This window comes from Perissodus microlepis, chromosome 11, assembly GCF_051167445.1.
Source record: "Perissodus microlepis isolate ML-2025 ecotype Zambia chromosome 11, ASM5116744v1, whole genome shotgun sequence".
NCBI classification, from domain to species: domain Eukaryota; kingdom Metazoa; phylum Chordata; class Actinopteri; order Cichliformes; family Cichlidae; genus Perissodus; species Perissodus microlepis.
The window spans coordinates 18767505-18783505 of NC_140471.1; the positions used below are offsets into that span (position 1 = coordinate 18767505).

Below are 16001 nucleotides of genomic sequence, written 5' to 3' on the forward strand. Positions count from 1 at the left end.
GCTTAAATTCTTTGCTTCCTCTTTTGTAACTTTCAACTTCATAAAATAATTAAGGACAGCTAACACGCTCACATCAGTCGAAAAATCAAGGCAAAATACTCTGTCACAAATAATGTTCTCTGAAAGGGAAACTCCTACAAATAAATAGCATGACAGACAGCCCCAGAAATGACCCTACCTATGGCTTTTAATCCCCAGTTTGTCACTCCTCTTCTTTAGTGAATCCCAACAGCATTTTGTTCTCTGTTTTTTATTTATTTATTTATATTAAACTGGCAATTAAATTTTGCACTGAACCTTTAGTAAATCTGTCCCTAGATCTCAAGAATTGTATATCACTATTTAAAGGGATGTAAAAAAAAAAAGAAAAAAGAAAAAGATAGAACGAAAGAACGAAAGAAAAACGCCACTAACATGTGGTTCATTTATCATCTGAGTTCTGCTGACCAAAATGTTTGAGCATGTTTCAGCTGTATGTAGGTTAAAAAATGCAGCCAGATGATACTAATTAGCACTAATATAAAGAGAAAAGGAGTGCATGGCTCTCTCAGAGTCACAAAAAATAGAAAAAATATTTTGTCAATGAGAACTTGTTTAAAAAGAACAAAGAAAGAAAAAAAAAAATCAGTGGCTTGCAGTGTGTTGCTGTTTATGCCCTGATACTACTTTGGCATATGTTTGCAGCTCTGCTCCACAGAGAATTTCTCAATCTGATTTCATCAATTTGGTGAACAGCTGGGCCCTAAGATAAGATGCCTCTATTATGATCAACTTTTTCTTAGTCCTTCATTATTCCTTGCAGTTGATGTTTAAGTAGGGTTAGGTATAATCTGACAGATACAATCTAGCATTTGATTAAACAGTAGTTATGTAGTAATTAATGTAGATGCCAAGAATGGGAGGAGATGCTGACTTAGAAACTCTGACATGTTACGGTACATGTGTCTGTCCAACTGGAGTAAGTTTAACAATATACCAATGGTCTGCAAAGCTAAATGCAATAAATATGGATTTAGTCTGACACGTACTGTAATCTACAAGTTTTTATTTATTTATTTGCCTCTAATATAAAGTGAACTATATTACATGTGCTTTTTGGCTGCAATAAATGTGTGAGTGATATTATTTTGTGTGAATATAACAAACTATAAGTACAAGACTAAATTTCATACACTAGTACATTTTTTCAGTGTAATAGTTTGGTCATTACGTTCATTCACTGGAATAGCAGAGATAGTGTTCAAATAACCATCTTATAAACTGTATCATGTAACAAATTGAAAACTCACTATCACAGTTTTATTTCATGGGTTCCTTATGGTATCCGTGCTCAGTCAACTGTCATTGCTTCTGTTATCAGCATCTTATCATGTCATTTTATACAAACACTTTTATCAAACAAGCCGCAATGGTCCCATAGCTTTAACAGTCAATAAGAAATTAGAAGAAGCTGATAAAGCAGTCACTGCGTTCTCCCCTTCTCTTCATCAGACCTAACAGAGAGATGAGTTACATGTGAGGATTTGTGCTTACCTTAGAAATACACCAAAATAACAAGGAGCAAATGTTCGACATGGAAGCTGAAAGTGATGAGCAGAAAGAGATCACTCAAAGGCCAAAATGGGACAATACAATTCAATATTTGCTAACCTGCATAGGATTTGCTGTTGGGCTTGGTAATGTATGGAGAGTCCCATATCTGTGTCAGGCCTATGGTGGAGGTAAGCAGAACTCTGTTACACAGTGTCCTTTAATGTTGACATTAAACAAAAAAAATAGATAATAGATGCTCTTAAATGTTACTACTTTTACACTTTTAAATAATATTTTTAATAAAGTAACAATGCATGTATTAAAAATAATTAATACTGACAGGTTTCTGGTTTCAGCTTCCACGTGGGTCTTATTTCATATGGTCTCACTGCAAAGACTTGGTTGCAGTGATGATATATTAAAATAATTTTCATGATCTAAATTTCCAGAAGAGAATGATTAAAGTTTCTGAAGACATTTTGTTTCAATATGACCGTAAATTTTAATGTTACCTAAATCTCACTATAATGTAAACTCTAAAAAAATTGTATCTGGTGTTAAGATCTGTTAGTTGGTGCAGATGAGCATGATAAAGGTCTGCCTGCTGATAACAAAATGTCAAAAACTAAATGTCCTTCAACCATCAAACCAACCTTAATTTTTTATTTTCTTTTTACTTCTTACTGAAAAAATGCAAGATTGTAGTTTCTGATTCCTTATGTCATTGCCTTGGTGTTTGAGGGACTTCCCCTGCTGCACATGGAACTGGCCATTGGACAGCGGCTACGCATGGGAAGCGTTGGAGTGTGGAGTGTTCAATCTCCCCATATCCGGGAGGTGTAGGTGAGAACGTCTGGTATGCGAAAAGGTCGTATACCAGACGTTCGAAAAATGCGAAAAATGAGCAAACTTGTGTCATACTTAACACCGCTCTATAATTTATGTTAATTTCTATTAACTTTTAATGGTGAATTTTTAAAAACAGGCGTGGCTTCGATGCTGGTGTCCTTCCTGGCTGGACTGTTCTACAACATGATCTTGGCCTGGATCCTGTGGTACTTCTTCCATTCCTTTCAGAGTCCACTTCCCTGTAGGGACTGCCCAGTAAACCTGAACCATACTGGTAATATTGACATCACGATATTATAGATTAATATGTGCCAAAATTAACTAAAGGCCCACAGATTACTTATGATATCTCTAATTTCTAAACCCTGAACATAACACCAAACATTGAGACCAGTGGGTCCTTACAGTAGTAGCTGGTGTTGTGTCTTGCATCTGCTTGGTGCATCGTGTACATCTGCTTCATACGAAGATTTGAGACCATTGGGTCTCCAATGTTGATATATTAAGCTTTTTGCTCCATTTATTGCACCCGCATGGTAGATAAATAAGCTTTGATAAAGGTTTTTCCACCTTGAAAAGATAGTTGCATGAGGGAATAGCATACTTTTGCCCTGCATATGCTGGCCATTTGTCGAAACATATATCAACACAAATTGTTAACCAAATGGAATGTGACTGTTTGGTGATTTCAGTGCATACTTGTAAGCTAGTTGGATAAGCAGACAGTCTACAGCAGGGGTGGGCAACTCCAGGCCTCGAGGGCCGGTGTCCCTGCAGGTTTTAGATGTGTCCTTGATCCAACACAGCTGATTTAAATGGCTAAATTAGCTCCTCAACATGTCCTGAAGTTCTCTAGAGGCCTGGTAATGAACTAATCATGTGATTCAGGTGTGTTGACCCAAGGTGAGATTTAAAACCTGCAGGACACCGGCCCTCGAGGCCTGGAATTGCCCACCCCTGGTCTACAGGCTCACGTTTATAGATTTCTTGATTAACATTAGTGATTGCCTTCAATAGCCACTACATTGTTTTTCTTGGTCTTCATGCATATTCACTGTACTGCAGTTTGTGGCATCCATTCAGTTGGTTGAATAAGTTAGTTGTATTGCATATGTGCAGCATGTTACTTTCACTTAATCATGCATTTGAAATATTTTTCAATCAAACTTCCGTAAATTGGAATAAAGGTCAAAATTCAACTTCTACTGGCTGCATTAAAGGCAGTAACTGTGATGGATAAGCAGAAGACTAAACATTTACATTTACATTTTTCTTTATTACCTATAAAAGTAACAATACCTAAAAGTGTTACAAGCTGTAAAAATCTCTTTTGACGATACACTGATGAAAAGAGTTCATCCAAACTTTTCCCAAACAGGCTATTTATGCCACAGCCACTTTTCCATATCTTGTTTTGACCATCTTCTTGATCAGAGTCTTGACTCTCCCTGGAACAAGTGATGACTTGATATATCTTTTCACTCCAAATGTAAGTCTATTACTTTTTTTCCCCTTACCAACATAATTTCATGTGATAAATCTGATATCTAACTAATGTTTATCACAGTGGGAAACCTTGAAAAATCCTAAGGTTTGGCTGGATGCCGCCACCCAGATCTTCTTCTCCTTATCTTTGGCCTTTGGGGGACTTATTGCTTTTTCCAGTTATAATCCTCAGAAGTAAGAAAAGCCAAAAGAAATTTTTTTTTTTTTAAAGCCATACATTATACTGATCAATACATTGTTTTGTTTTATTTTTGCAGGAATAACTGTGAGAGAGATGCCCTTATTGCTGGATGTGTGAACAGCTTTACATCAATATATGCGTCAGTTCCTATTTTTGCCATTCTTGGCTTTAAGGAAAATTGAAACAACAACAACTGCCAAAACTGGTAAGTTAAATAAAAAAATGATGTGAAACTTAAGCTTTAACATTACATAGATACAATATTAAAGCAAACATTTCTGATTTAATATTAATGCTTTTAATACTAATAGTGTTTTTGTTGTTTGTTTGTTTTTTGCTGATATCAGGAACATATTAACCCTGACAAATGCATTTAACATCGGGGTTGGCAACATAACTCTTGAAAACTATGGCGAGTGGTTAAACTATCTCAATAAGACCGATCCCTTGGAAGTTAAAAGTCTCAATCTCAAAGCTTGCAATCTACAGACCTTCCTCGAAGAGGTGTAATACATCTAGTCATATAAAAAATAATTAGCATTTATGTATTTGTGATCATATATCATTTCCCACTCTTAGAGCGCTTCAGGAACTGGACTGGCATTTATTTTGTTTACTGAGGCAGTGATTGAAATGTCGGCCTCGCAGGTGTGGGCGGTCCTCTTTTTTGTCATGCTCTTCTGTCTCGGCCTGTCCTCCATGTTTGGAAATCTAGAGGGCGTCCTTACTCCTCTGCTGGATTTACACATAGTTCCACCCTGGATTCCTAAGGAAGCTTTCACAGGTATACCAAAAAGACTGAACAGCTTAACGTTGCATTTTCACTGACGGCACGAAGAAAACTGGTTTGTATTGTGTTATATTATTAAAACAAAAATAAAGATGATAAAGTTAGGTGCAAGATATCTATTACTTTCTACATAGAATTGTGACTATGACTAAATCCCACCTGGTATTTCAAAACACATGCATTACTTTTGCAAGAAACCTTTATGTTCTCTCTGAAGGTGTTTATATTAGTGATTTTAGTTTATAGTCACATGTCTTATGATGTCTGATATTTTGCTTACAGGGTTAATCTGTCTCATCTCCTTTGCTGTGGCCCTAATCTTCACTTTGGGCTCTGGAAACTACTGGCTGGAAATTTTTAACAGCTATGTAGGATCCGTGCCACTACTCATCATAGCTTTCTTTGAGATCATCGCTGTGGCTTTCATCTTTGGAATAAACAGGTGATATTATCATTGTCAATTTATGTCATGATTATACTTATGTTAAACAGTGTTTTTAAAAGGACAAATGTTACAAATGTTTCCATTTGCCCACAGGTTTAATGACGACATTGAATGGATGACAGGGCGGACACCTAACATTTACTGGCAGGCAATGTGGCGCTTTATCAGCCCGTTCATGCTTCTGGTGGTTTTTGTGGCTTATGTTGTGATCGAGGCTGAGAAACAACCAACATACAATGCATGGAACCCAGATTATGTAAGATTTTTTTTAATGTACCATTATGACACTTCATTAAATTTGGAACAAAGACTGACTTTCCACTGCATCACCCCCGCAGGTTCACTTCCCCCTTGCTGATGTCCTGCACTATCCTGAATGGGTTTTTGCTATCTGTGTGCTCTTATCGATCCTTCCTGTAGTCTCCATTCCCCTTGTGGCTTTCTATAAATTCATGTGCTTCCTGAAGAATCACACCATGAACAGACACAATCAAAATCCATATGCAAATGAGTATTATCATGGGGAATTGTAAATAGATATCTTGACCTATGTTATTTGATTGGTGGTCAGGATTACAAGTAACCCCTGCCACTCATTATTAACTTTGTACTCTGTATGTTCATTTGATAAACAAAAAGGCAAGCAAAATGATTCCACTTCTTATTTTTACATTTTCCCATCTTTTTTAAGGTATGGTTTTGCATGCTTATTACACCTAATAATATCCTTAACATCCTTAACATATTGAAAATCATATTTTTTTTTTAACCTAAATGCATCATTTGTATCAGAGACAGAGATGCAGCCTGATCAATTCAATGCAAGACAATATCTCTGTGAATACAGATCACCAAGGGCTGGAACTGACTCTCATGTTTGTGTTATTATTCAATTAAAGGAAGATGACAGTTAATTTCCTGTGCTGATGTTTGGATAGGAACAAATGGAGCATGATGGATATTGTAACATGTGTAGTTTGTGATCAGCACATATATTAATAAAATAAACAATTTTCAGTTAAAATGTACATAAGCACATGAGCTGATTTTGTCATTTCATTCACATTTGCCCAAACCAACTTTTGCTACATCATAATCTTCTTTCTACTCTTGGTTACATGCACATGTAAAGAGTGATGTAGTGTTGCATGATGTGTCCTTTAGGTATGCTGCATGTCAACAGTGCATGTGACTGTATGAGAGTAGCGGTACATGCATGTGCTCACTAGTCATGTTCATGTGTGCGTGCGTGTGTGTGTTTTGAGTTACACGCAGTTACCTTTTTGTGGTGTGGGTGGACGGTGATATTGTCCCTCCAGCGTCACGTGCTTTGGAATATGCTGGCTGCCTTTGTTGCCTCCCTGCCTGTTCTGCTTTTCTGGCACTTTCATACAATGGTGCACTTGAACACCCTGATGTTATTAAGCCTTTCAAACTACTACAGTTTGAATTCCAGCTCTCAGGAAAGACTAGCATCCCAATGTAGGATACATGGCACAAGACTCGTCGTCGAGGAACAACAGCAAGGATTGACTGCAACGAGAAAACAAAAGGTAACAACTGAGCCTCCATTAACTTTGATTATTGCTGCTTTATGTCTGTATGGATAGAGCTATGCAAGGTAACATAATAATTCTATTTTAATTTTAATTATTGCCGTATACAATTACTTACTTTCTTCTCTGCTTCACAATCTGACACTACCAATGTTGGTCATTATTTATGGCTCTTTTAGTTTTGGGGGAAAAAAAAAGAAACCTGATGTGACTGACTACAGAAGTTTACTGAGTTCAAAAGGACGTGCCGTTTCAACTGCTGTTGAAGTAAGTTCAAGGTAAGAAAAAAATGCAGTGTTTGACCAGCTGCTTACAAAATGTCACATATTCATTTCTGTGCTGTTCTAGACTTGTCACTAAGTAAATAAACAGTAATCGTCCAAGCGAGGATTTTGTAGTCGTCAAGAGGAAAGCGACCTTTTAGGATAAACAAATCAGCTGTATTTGTGATAATCTAAATATTACTGTTATCATGTAAACGACACACTGTGCTATCAGCAACAGCAGAATGGTGTGACAAGTTCGATAACACTTCACTAGGACATGTCGCAGCGGGAAGATGCCTCCCAGTGTGGTGGGGTTGTGGTTGAGTTCGAGTCTGACAACATCCGGGATGCAAGAGCTGAAAAAGCTACGCGTATACCAGGTGAACTCGAATTAAAATCCAATTAGAATTTGTGCAGTGTCTTTGTAGCCAATTGAATATCTGCTTATTTGATTTGATGTATTTCCTTTTAAGGTTCAGCTCTTATCTACCTCAGGGGTCCCAAGTTTCTCATCTATGTCAGTGGAGCATTATCAATGTGGGTAAGAATCATTTCCTGAAGAAACATTCGTGGGGCAATAGGTAAGACTTCGCAACTTAAATGACTGCAAGGTAGTCTCTTTACACTGTGTCACAGCACACTGACGACAATATTGCAACACAACACACGATGATGACTTTTCTCATGTGTTAAACAGGGCGACCGCATGTGGCACTTCGCAATCTCTGTGTTCCTGATTGAACTGTACGGCCGTAACTTGCTGTTGACTGCGGTGTTTGGATTGGTGGTGGCTGGGTCAGTTCTCATGTTTGGGGCTTTGATTGGAGACTGGGTTGATCGCAATCCTAGGAATAAAGGTATGCACAGCAATCTCATACCCATATGAAAATTCTAACATGTAATATAGCGAGGTACAGTGATAAGAGCTCAGTGGATTTCAATCTTGGGCCAGGAAATTTGCTGGTTTCCTATCCCACTAGGAGGTGAATTGCTATTCGCCAGATGTGTCAAGTGTAAACCTCCTGGCTCAAGGTTCATAGCCACTGACTCGTATCTGTTATGACTAGCATTCGTTTTTTACAACCCCCATAAAAAAACCCAAAATGTATATTTGAAATTCTTTTTTTCCATCTTCTATTTTAGTTGCACATGCATCTCTTTTCGTTCAGAACATCTCGGTGACAATATGTAGCATTGTGCTCATGTTGGTGTTCTCATACAAGCAAAGGATTGAACAGATCTGGGATGGGTGGCTTACTGTGAGTAGACACTACATACTTGCTACAACACAATCGCTGTGTTTCGGTTATATATACTTGATATGAGTACTACACAGAGAAGTCATTGCTGTTGTTGTCCCCTCTGTCTCGTGTCCCTGTTGTCTCTGCCTCTGAGCTTGTGGCTACTCTGTGCTGTCATAGTAACATGTTGCATCGCAAAACTCACACAAGGTGGTTTGTTATACGGTGGTGATCGTCCTGGCAGATGTGGCAAACCTTGCAAGCACAGCACTGACCATTGCCATTCAGAGGGACTGGATTGTGGTCATCACAGGCTACAACCGAGGTCACCTAGCGGGTGAGGACATTCAGTCTGTTAATGAATATACTGGTTTGTATTTGAGACTTGTCTGTGGAAGATAGATCCTCGAACTATAGAAAAGATCAGATATTGACTGACTACTGCTTAGCTTCCGATGCTGGACACACATTAACCTCTGTGTTTGTTCCTAACAAAAGGAATGAATGCAACCATGAGGCGGATAGATCAGGTGACTAACATCCTGGCCCCACTAGCAGTGGGACAGGTCATGACCCTTGCCTCCAACGTAGTTGGCTGTGGATTCATCCTGGGCTGGAACCTGGTGTCTCTAATTGTGGAGTTCTTCTTCTTGTCACGGGTTTATCGCATCGTCCCTGCTCTGTCAGCCAAACCACCATCGGTTGCAGTGGATCAAGCATATCTCCAGAGGATAGAGAGGAAAAGGTTACAAGGTATGAACTGTTCATTGGGTCTTTTTCATAGATCAAAAAGGGAATCCAATCTAGCAGTGCCTTAAACCTGTATTCTTTCTAATAGAAGAAAAACTACTTTTGCAAAAGATTTGGGGTGTCTGAAAACAGCCCTTACATCCCCATTAGTGTCAAAAGGGAGGATAAAGTGAATTTCTCTAGTGTGGGATTAAAAAAAGTGTTTAGGTGCTTTAGGTCAGGCTTACACTGTGAATGAGAAGTCAGTACAACAGTGTGCCTCCGTTTCTCAGTTACTTATGTTTGTTTTCAAAATATCAAGATGAGGAATCATATCTTCATGGGAGCTGCCTCTTTCCAAAAAAAAAAGAAAAAAAGATCCAGCACCAAAGCTTTTTGACATACATTATCTTAAAACAGAGTTTTGAGTTTGTGTACAGCATCCAAATGAAAGGGTCCACATGGTATAGATTTCTGTTTGTACTCACACACATTAGCGTAGATGAACTGCGTTTGACAAATGATGTAGAGGCTAACGTGACATTGCATAGAGGGGGTGCAGAAAAGCTAGTGAGGATTAGGCCTTTAGAATTAATGAACTCAAGTGATGGATGCCATTCTTGTTTTTCATTAGGAGAAGGCAATGTTGCGCGACCTCAGGCTCTGACAGAGGGCAACTGCAACTCAAGCTTGCACCTCAAGGAAATCACCGATCTGCCGCTGTGTTTTCGGAGGTTCCGCTGGCTGGTGAGCACCTGTAAAGATGGCTGGATGGCCTACTATCGTCAGCCTGTTTTCCTCGCGGGAATGGGTCTGGCTTTCCTTTACACCACAGTGCTTGGGTTTGACTGCATCACCACTGGCTATGCCTATACTCAGGGGATAAGCGGATCTCTTCTTAGTCTGCTGATGGGCGTGTCAGCCATCACAGGCTTGATGGGCACTATAATGTTCACCAGGCTCAGGAAGGCCTATGGCCTGGTCAACACAGGCATCATCTCAAGCTGCCTCCACCTGGGCTGCTTGCTGCTGTGCGTGTGCTCTGTGTTTGCCCCTGGCAGCCCCATGGATCTCAGCTTGCTGATGCCCGACATTACTTCCAATTCCTCTACAGCGCTTGGTGGGATGACAGGCCAAAGGCAAAAACACACATACCCTATGATGGGAGGCAGCAATCAGCCACTTCTGCCCGACCGCTCTTCTATCCACTGGACCAACAACACGGTGCTTTTTGACAATGTTCCCTCCGGCACAGCTCCAGAATCTTACATCTCCATTATTCTGCTGTTCTTGGGTGTCATTACAGCGCGCATTGGTGAGTAGACACAAATTCAGAGCTTATTCAGTGCAGAGAAAAACTTATGTACAAGTGATATTGCCATTTTTAATGCCCATCTCATGTGGGCACACGGCAGATATTCCAGTAATAATTTATTTTGAATATACTGATATATAGTGATAATGATCTTTTTGAGGCAATTTAACAAAAAATAAAAATTACCTAGTCAGTCCACCAGAGAGCACTATTGTAAACTCTAAAATGTATTTCTCATTACATACAAGGTTTTTGGATATTTATTTCTATTGGTGCATAGTGTTTAAATATTGGTGTAGAGTATGAAATATATGTCAAAAAATACATAAATCTGCCCAAAATGTGACTTTTCTGGGTAATTTTGTTATACAAGTACAATTTTTAATCTGGTCAAATGAAATTTACTTGCAGCTGAATCAATGCCCATCTGTTATAAAGGTCAGTTCATCTATTACTGTGTTTCAGGTCTCTGGTCCTTTGACCTGACTGTGACTCAGCTTCTGCAGGAGAACATCTGTGAATCAGAGAGAGGAGTGGTTAACGGGGTGCAGAGCTCCATGAATTACCTGATGGACCTGCTTCACTTCATTATGGTGATCTCTGCTCCGCAGCCACAACACTTTGGCATCCTAGTTATAATTTCTGTGTTCTTCATCACCACGGGGCACACTATGTACTTCCTGTATGCACATAAAGCCAAGAGAAAACGCCGCCTCGACACATAAGGAGCAGCTTACACATCCAGGCATGAGATGCTCACTAGCACTGAATCCACTCTGCACCAGTGAAATGAATGTCTCCCTCCTGATCCTTCAGCAAACTAATTGCAACACTCCAACTGTTTCTAACTCAGCCATTCATTTCAGCACAACACAGCAAGTGCCAATCCCACCTCAGCTGCTTTCACACTGCAGGGCCATGTGCCATGGCAGCAAACGAAAACTCAGGTGAAGTAGAGTGGGAGACAAGCTCTCGCTTTATGTACATAAGTCGAAGTGGCTACCATACATGCTGCCTCCAGGGGAAATGTCCTAAGGGGACACAAAGGTTACGACTTAAGGCACCAACAAATGTTTTTGCCAACTGTGCAGAATACTTGTATACTGCAAGACTTTCAAACAAGACGGTTAACTTCATAGCTTTTTTGGATGGGAAGGTGAAGGGACAGAGAGATGAATCTAACCATGACCTCAGCACAGATCTGCTGCTGTGAAAAAATCCTGAACGTGACACATGAAAATAAAGACAAGACAAAGCTGTACATTTTCAAGTGGCATTGATGTTACTGATCCGTCCACTTGGAAATATTCCAGGATGTCCAAAAAGGAAGATAAAGGGAACTTGATGTGAGATTGTTTGAAAGATTGTTTAAATTAAAAGGAAAGAAAAAAAAACCCCTGAAAGGCAACAACCCCCCCCCCCCCCCCCCCGCCCTTTTTATTGGACAAAGGTGAAAGGACAAGTGTTTCTTCCCCTGGTTTGTTTCTCTGTGGATGAATCAAGCAAACATTTGCCTTTCTTTCATGCATGAAATCCTGGATTATGAATTACAACACAAACACACACTAAATAATTTTATTCTAATTGCTTGTGTATTTAGAAAAATTAAAATAAAAACATACTTTCTTGTCATCTCATATAAAGAGTGATATTAATAGTTTTATAGAAATCCAAAACCACCAATCTTCATTTTGGGACATGTTTGAAATCAGTGATAACTACATGTTGATAACTGCCATTAGGAATATTGTTTGACAGTTTGCTTCATTCTTTTGTAGTTCTGAAGAACTAAACATTTCCTTACCTCAGCTAAGAGCAAGACCACTGAATCCAACATGGGGATTACCCTCAGCTACTGCGTGTTTTCATATCTCATTCATGTGCAGTGGAGACAATATCAAAGTTGAATCTTTTGTCATAAAACATGCATCACATCTCAGTATTTTTGTAACATTTTCTTGTGACATTTCTGTATTGTACATTGTCATTTTTAAGACTATTTATGACAATAAAGATGACTGACGAAGATCTTTGGGCTCAGGGAAAATAAATACATGTTAAAAAAAATTTGCAGAATTGTGCCAAAATGTCATCTAAATACATTGATTACAAACATAGTACATGACCTTTCATAAAATAAGAAACACAATTAGAAAACAGCAGCAAACATCAGTTTTAATGCTCAGTCAGAACATTAAAACACTAAAAATGTGTAATTTGTCGTCTTATTTTATCTCATTTATCCTATTTCATCTTATTTTTAAATTTTAATGAAAGAGGTTATAAATATTTGTGGATTAACCATCACAGAAACACATAAAAAAATATTTTGATAACTAACAATACTGATCATTTTGGGCAGCTGCATGACTCTTACATTAAGTGGTGGTTTAATACATTTGTTGAGCACTGTTTATTGTGAAATGTAGTTGCTAGAAGATTAACAATATTATTAATTAGCATAAACTTGTACATTAACGGCACTTGAAGTTTCTCAGTCACACATTAAGCACTGTCCTAGACTAAATTAAACATTTAATGAACTAATCCCCTTAAAAAAGTATTTAGTGAGGGATTAGGCATAATCAATATCTGGGAAAATAAGCTACTGTTACGAAGCCACATGCAAATGTAATAGCTTTTGGTCATCAGAAGAGGTCAATGTTCCATTAAGTGGTCATCATCATGCCAATGTTGTTTCAAAAATGATTGCCTGTAATCTGTGGAACATATGTCAAACCAATCTCAAATGATTGATATCAAGTCATCCACAGACAAGATTCCTGACACAAAGTAGAAGCTGCGTGATTTTTATATCCAACTAAAAAGTGTCACAAAATACACATTTTACAGTTGTACTTTTAAGATTTTTGGTACACAAGTATGCACAGAAAGCTAATGAATAACTGCTATCTGCAGAATTCCCACTATGTAAATAAAAGGCATTTACAATAAATGTATCACTGGTCCCGAAGAGTGTCATCAAAATAAAATATTTACATTTATATGTGTATCTTTTGCAACCCTTTAAATTAAGGTTGTACTGTTTCTATCACCATCGCTGACAGTGTATGAACCAGAGATTGGAGTGATAAACATTGGTAATGTACAGAACCTATGAAAAGGCTTCCTAAGACAACTAGCCAGGAAGAGCTGTTGTTGTTTTCCAAGCAACGTCAGTTTATTTCTATAGCACCTTTCTAAAAGCATGTAAGTAACATGGTACTTTACAAAATTTACAAAAAGAGATTGATAAAACATTTCATAGTTCATAACATGAATGGAAAAAGAACATATAGTATTGTTTTAAAGGTCCAGTCTGACCTTTGCTATATTTCTTATCTGTATAAAGCAAGACTGGACTAGACTTTTGACATATATCTACCCTATACATACAATGTATCTCTGCAGATTAAGCTTGAGGATTAATGAGTACAGATTAGTCATTCATTTATGCCTGTTATGCCAAGTAGCACTATCAAGCTAGCATGCCATATGGTCTGGTCTTACCTACAGTATGAGTGGCTAATGCTAGCTGTTAAAACTACAGCTAATAAATTTTCCTTTGTCTTCTGGTGGCAAATTAGAGACACTGCCTGGCTGCTTATGGGCTAACCATTTAGGGGAAAGACCCATGTCTCCTCTTCCTTATATATAATGGCCAAAAACAAAAACACACCTGCTAAATAAACCGACAGACTAATAAAACGCTAAAATTTCACTCACCAAAACTGAAACAGAAGCTTCTTAGATGAGCTATACCTTACTGCAACTCTCCTCTATAAGACAGTTCGATTAAAAATGCTCCAAAAAGCACCAGCAGGACAAAAAGTGAAGAGTTCCAGTTTGGACACTCCACATAGCAGAGGTGAGGTCTAGCAGACTATGGAGACAAGTGAGTCCCCCACATTTTGTGTCCAAATGAATTGGGTTAAAATAAGTAAATAATCATCTCCTTCAGAGTTGTTATGAACAGGGAAACTACTAATAAAGCCCCATAATAGATGGCCGTTTGTCCCGTTTGTGTCTTTCAGAGCAATTTTATAATAAATATAAAATTGGTAAAATCAAAAATGTCTATGACGAAAAATGGATTATACAAATGAACTGCAACACCAGGGTTTTATGTGCTGTCAGTGACTCATGATAATATTATAAGCTTTGGCTGTGATTGTGATAGCATGTAAGATGATTAGATGCCAAAGCTGAGATTATATCAGCTAAGGCCAATGACCTAATTTAGGGCTGGGCAAATAAACACATGATAGACACAAAAATGGACCTTTGCTAGAATTTTCTGAAGAGCTCTTACATTACACTACATTATTTTTAAACTCCCAAACTCAGATATAATATTTTAATTGGAGATGAATGGTTTTCATTCCAGATTGTGATAAAGAGCTCAAAGAAGACAGGAAAGAGTTGATAAACAGCAGAGGATCTATGCTATTTGTCTAATGTGCAATTTTAATGTGCTTGTAAAAAAAACTGCTACTAAATATTTAATATATGTGGCAGACTGTGGCTTGACTTTTGACCTTTTGTGAGTGGCTATTGTTTTGGAAATCTCTGTAATGAACCCAAAAGAGTTTCATCATTTTTTTTAGTCTGTTGCAGCGCTGCACGCCTGCAGTAGAGTTCCTCCCATGGTTGTCATGGCAGTCCCTGGTTAAAGACACTAGCAGCACACAGAGCTGCCTCACAATTTTGGCTTTAGGCATCTTCACTTTGCAATTCGTTTACTTGAAAAACTGGGTCAGTGGTAGCACATTAAAACTAGGTTTGTACCCCTGGCTTTGTCCCGATGTAACACGTTCACTTTCTTCCTACAGTGGTATCACAAAAGCAAATGCTCAAAGACAGCCACATACAGTAATGTAATTAAGTCTGGTACAAACCAAGGATGTGGTCATATTAGTTCATTTACTTAGTAGTTGGTAATTTTTTTCTTTTCATTTTAAAAAGATTTTAAGAGGACTTAAAGGAAGACTTACCTATTGTAATAAGTCTAATATGTACTCTGCAGGAGTAGTGCAATTGGTGTCGTGCCAATCACTTACATTAAAAGAACAAAAAGGCCGCAGTGGAACGATAGGACTCGTCCTCACATGAAAGAGAAACTCCACCTAGAGATGGGGACCTTTTCTCATTCTGCAGTTTGCTGTATCAGCAGTTTGGGATGGCAGCACAGCTGAATGGCTTTGCAAGGACCCAGTCAAGCATCACACCGCTGACAGAGGGGAAAAAAGATATAATGATAATAGATAAAATGTTGCCCATACTGAGATTTAATGTCCTTGTTTTTCTTTGATCGATACATGTCGGGTCACACTGATCCCTCTGCAAGTTCACTAAGCACACTGACAGCAATTGCAGTTGGACATCTTAGTTGGACAACTTAGAGCTCTGTAATAAAAATGGACACTTTATGGTTGCAGCAATCTGCAGGGTGATTAAAAGGCTTTTTTTTTCTTTTTTCTCTCTTTTTTTTCATTATCGTCCTATTAGAGAAACGTACAGTTTCAAATGAAGTGTCCCAAACAAACAGTTGATTAATCAGCTTCACTGTCCATAAATGAATAAATCAAAA

The 16001-nt window shown here is 38.2% G+C and overlaps 1 protein-coding gene and 1 pseudogene across 2 annotated transcripts; both read left to right on the forward strand.

Annotated features, from left to right (window-relative positions):
• The first annotated feature begins 392 nt into the window (after positions 1-392).
• On the forward strand, positions 393-6529 carry LOC146377571 (sodium-dependent neutral amino acid transporter B(0)AT3-like; annotated as a pseudogene). Its single transcript, XR_014801599.1, has 11 exons — positions 393-1735; positions 2239-2376; positions 2519-2866; positions 3757-3871; positions 3950-4062; positions 4146-4274; positions 4417-4573; positions 4649-4853; positions 5142-5301; positions 5398-5560; positions 5643-6529. The product of XR_014801599.1 is annotated as a sodium-dependent neutral amino acid transporter B(0)AT3-like (transcript).
• Positions 6530-7043: 514 nt separating this feature from the next.
• Positions 7044-11814, forward strand: LOC146377572 (ferroportin). The gene is made up of 9 exons (XM_084942898.1): positions 7044-7138; positions 7401-7506; positions 7600-7667; positions 7824-7983; positions 8270-8385; positions 8578-8704; positions 8866-9120; positions 9731-10411; positions 10877-11814. The coding sequence occupies exons 2-9, from the start codon at positions 7404-7406 to the stop codon at positions 11134-11136; spliced, it is 1770 nt and encodes a 589-aa protein (XP_084799024.1). The 5' UTR covers positions 7044-7138; positions 7401-7403; the 3' UTR covers positions 11137-11814.
• Positions 11815-16001: the final 4187 nt, after the last annotated feature.

Coding starts and splice junctions, on each gene's coding strand:
- LOC146377572 (XM_084942898.1), top strand. CDS start 7,404: ATGTCGCAGCGGGAAGATGCCTCCCAGTGTGGTGGGGTTGTGGTTGAG. Junction 9,121..9,730: donor AGAGAGGAAAAGGTTACAAG/GTATGAACTGTT, acceptor GTTTTTCATTAG/GAGAAGGCAATGTTGCGCGA. Junction 10,412..10,876: donor TGTCATTACAGCGCGCATTG/GTGAGTAGACAC, acceptor ACTGTGTTTCAG/GTCTCTGGTCCTTTGACCTG.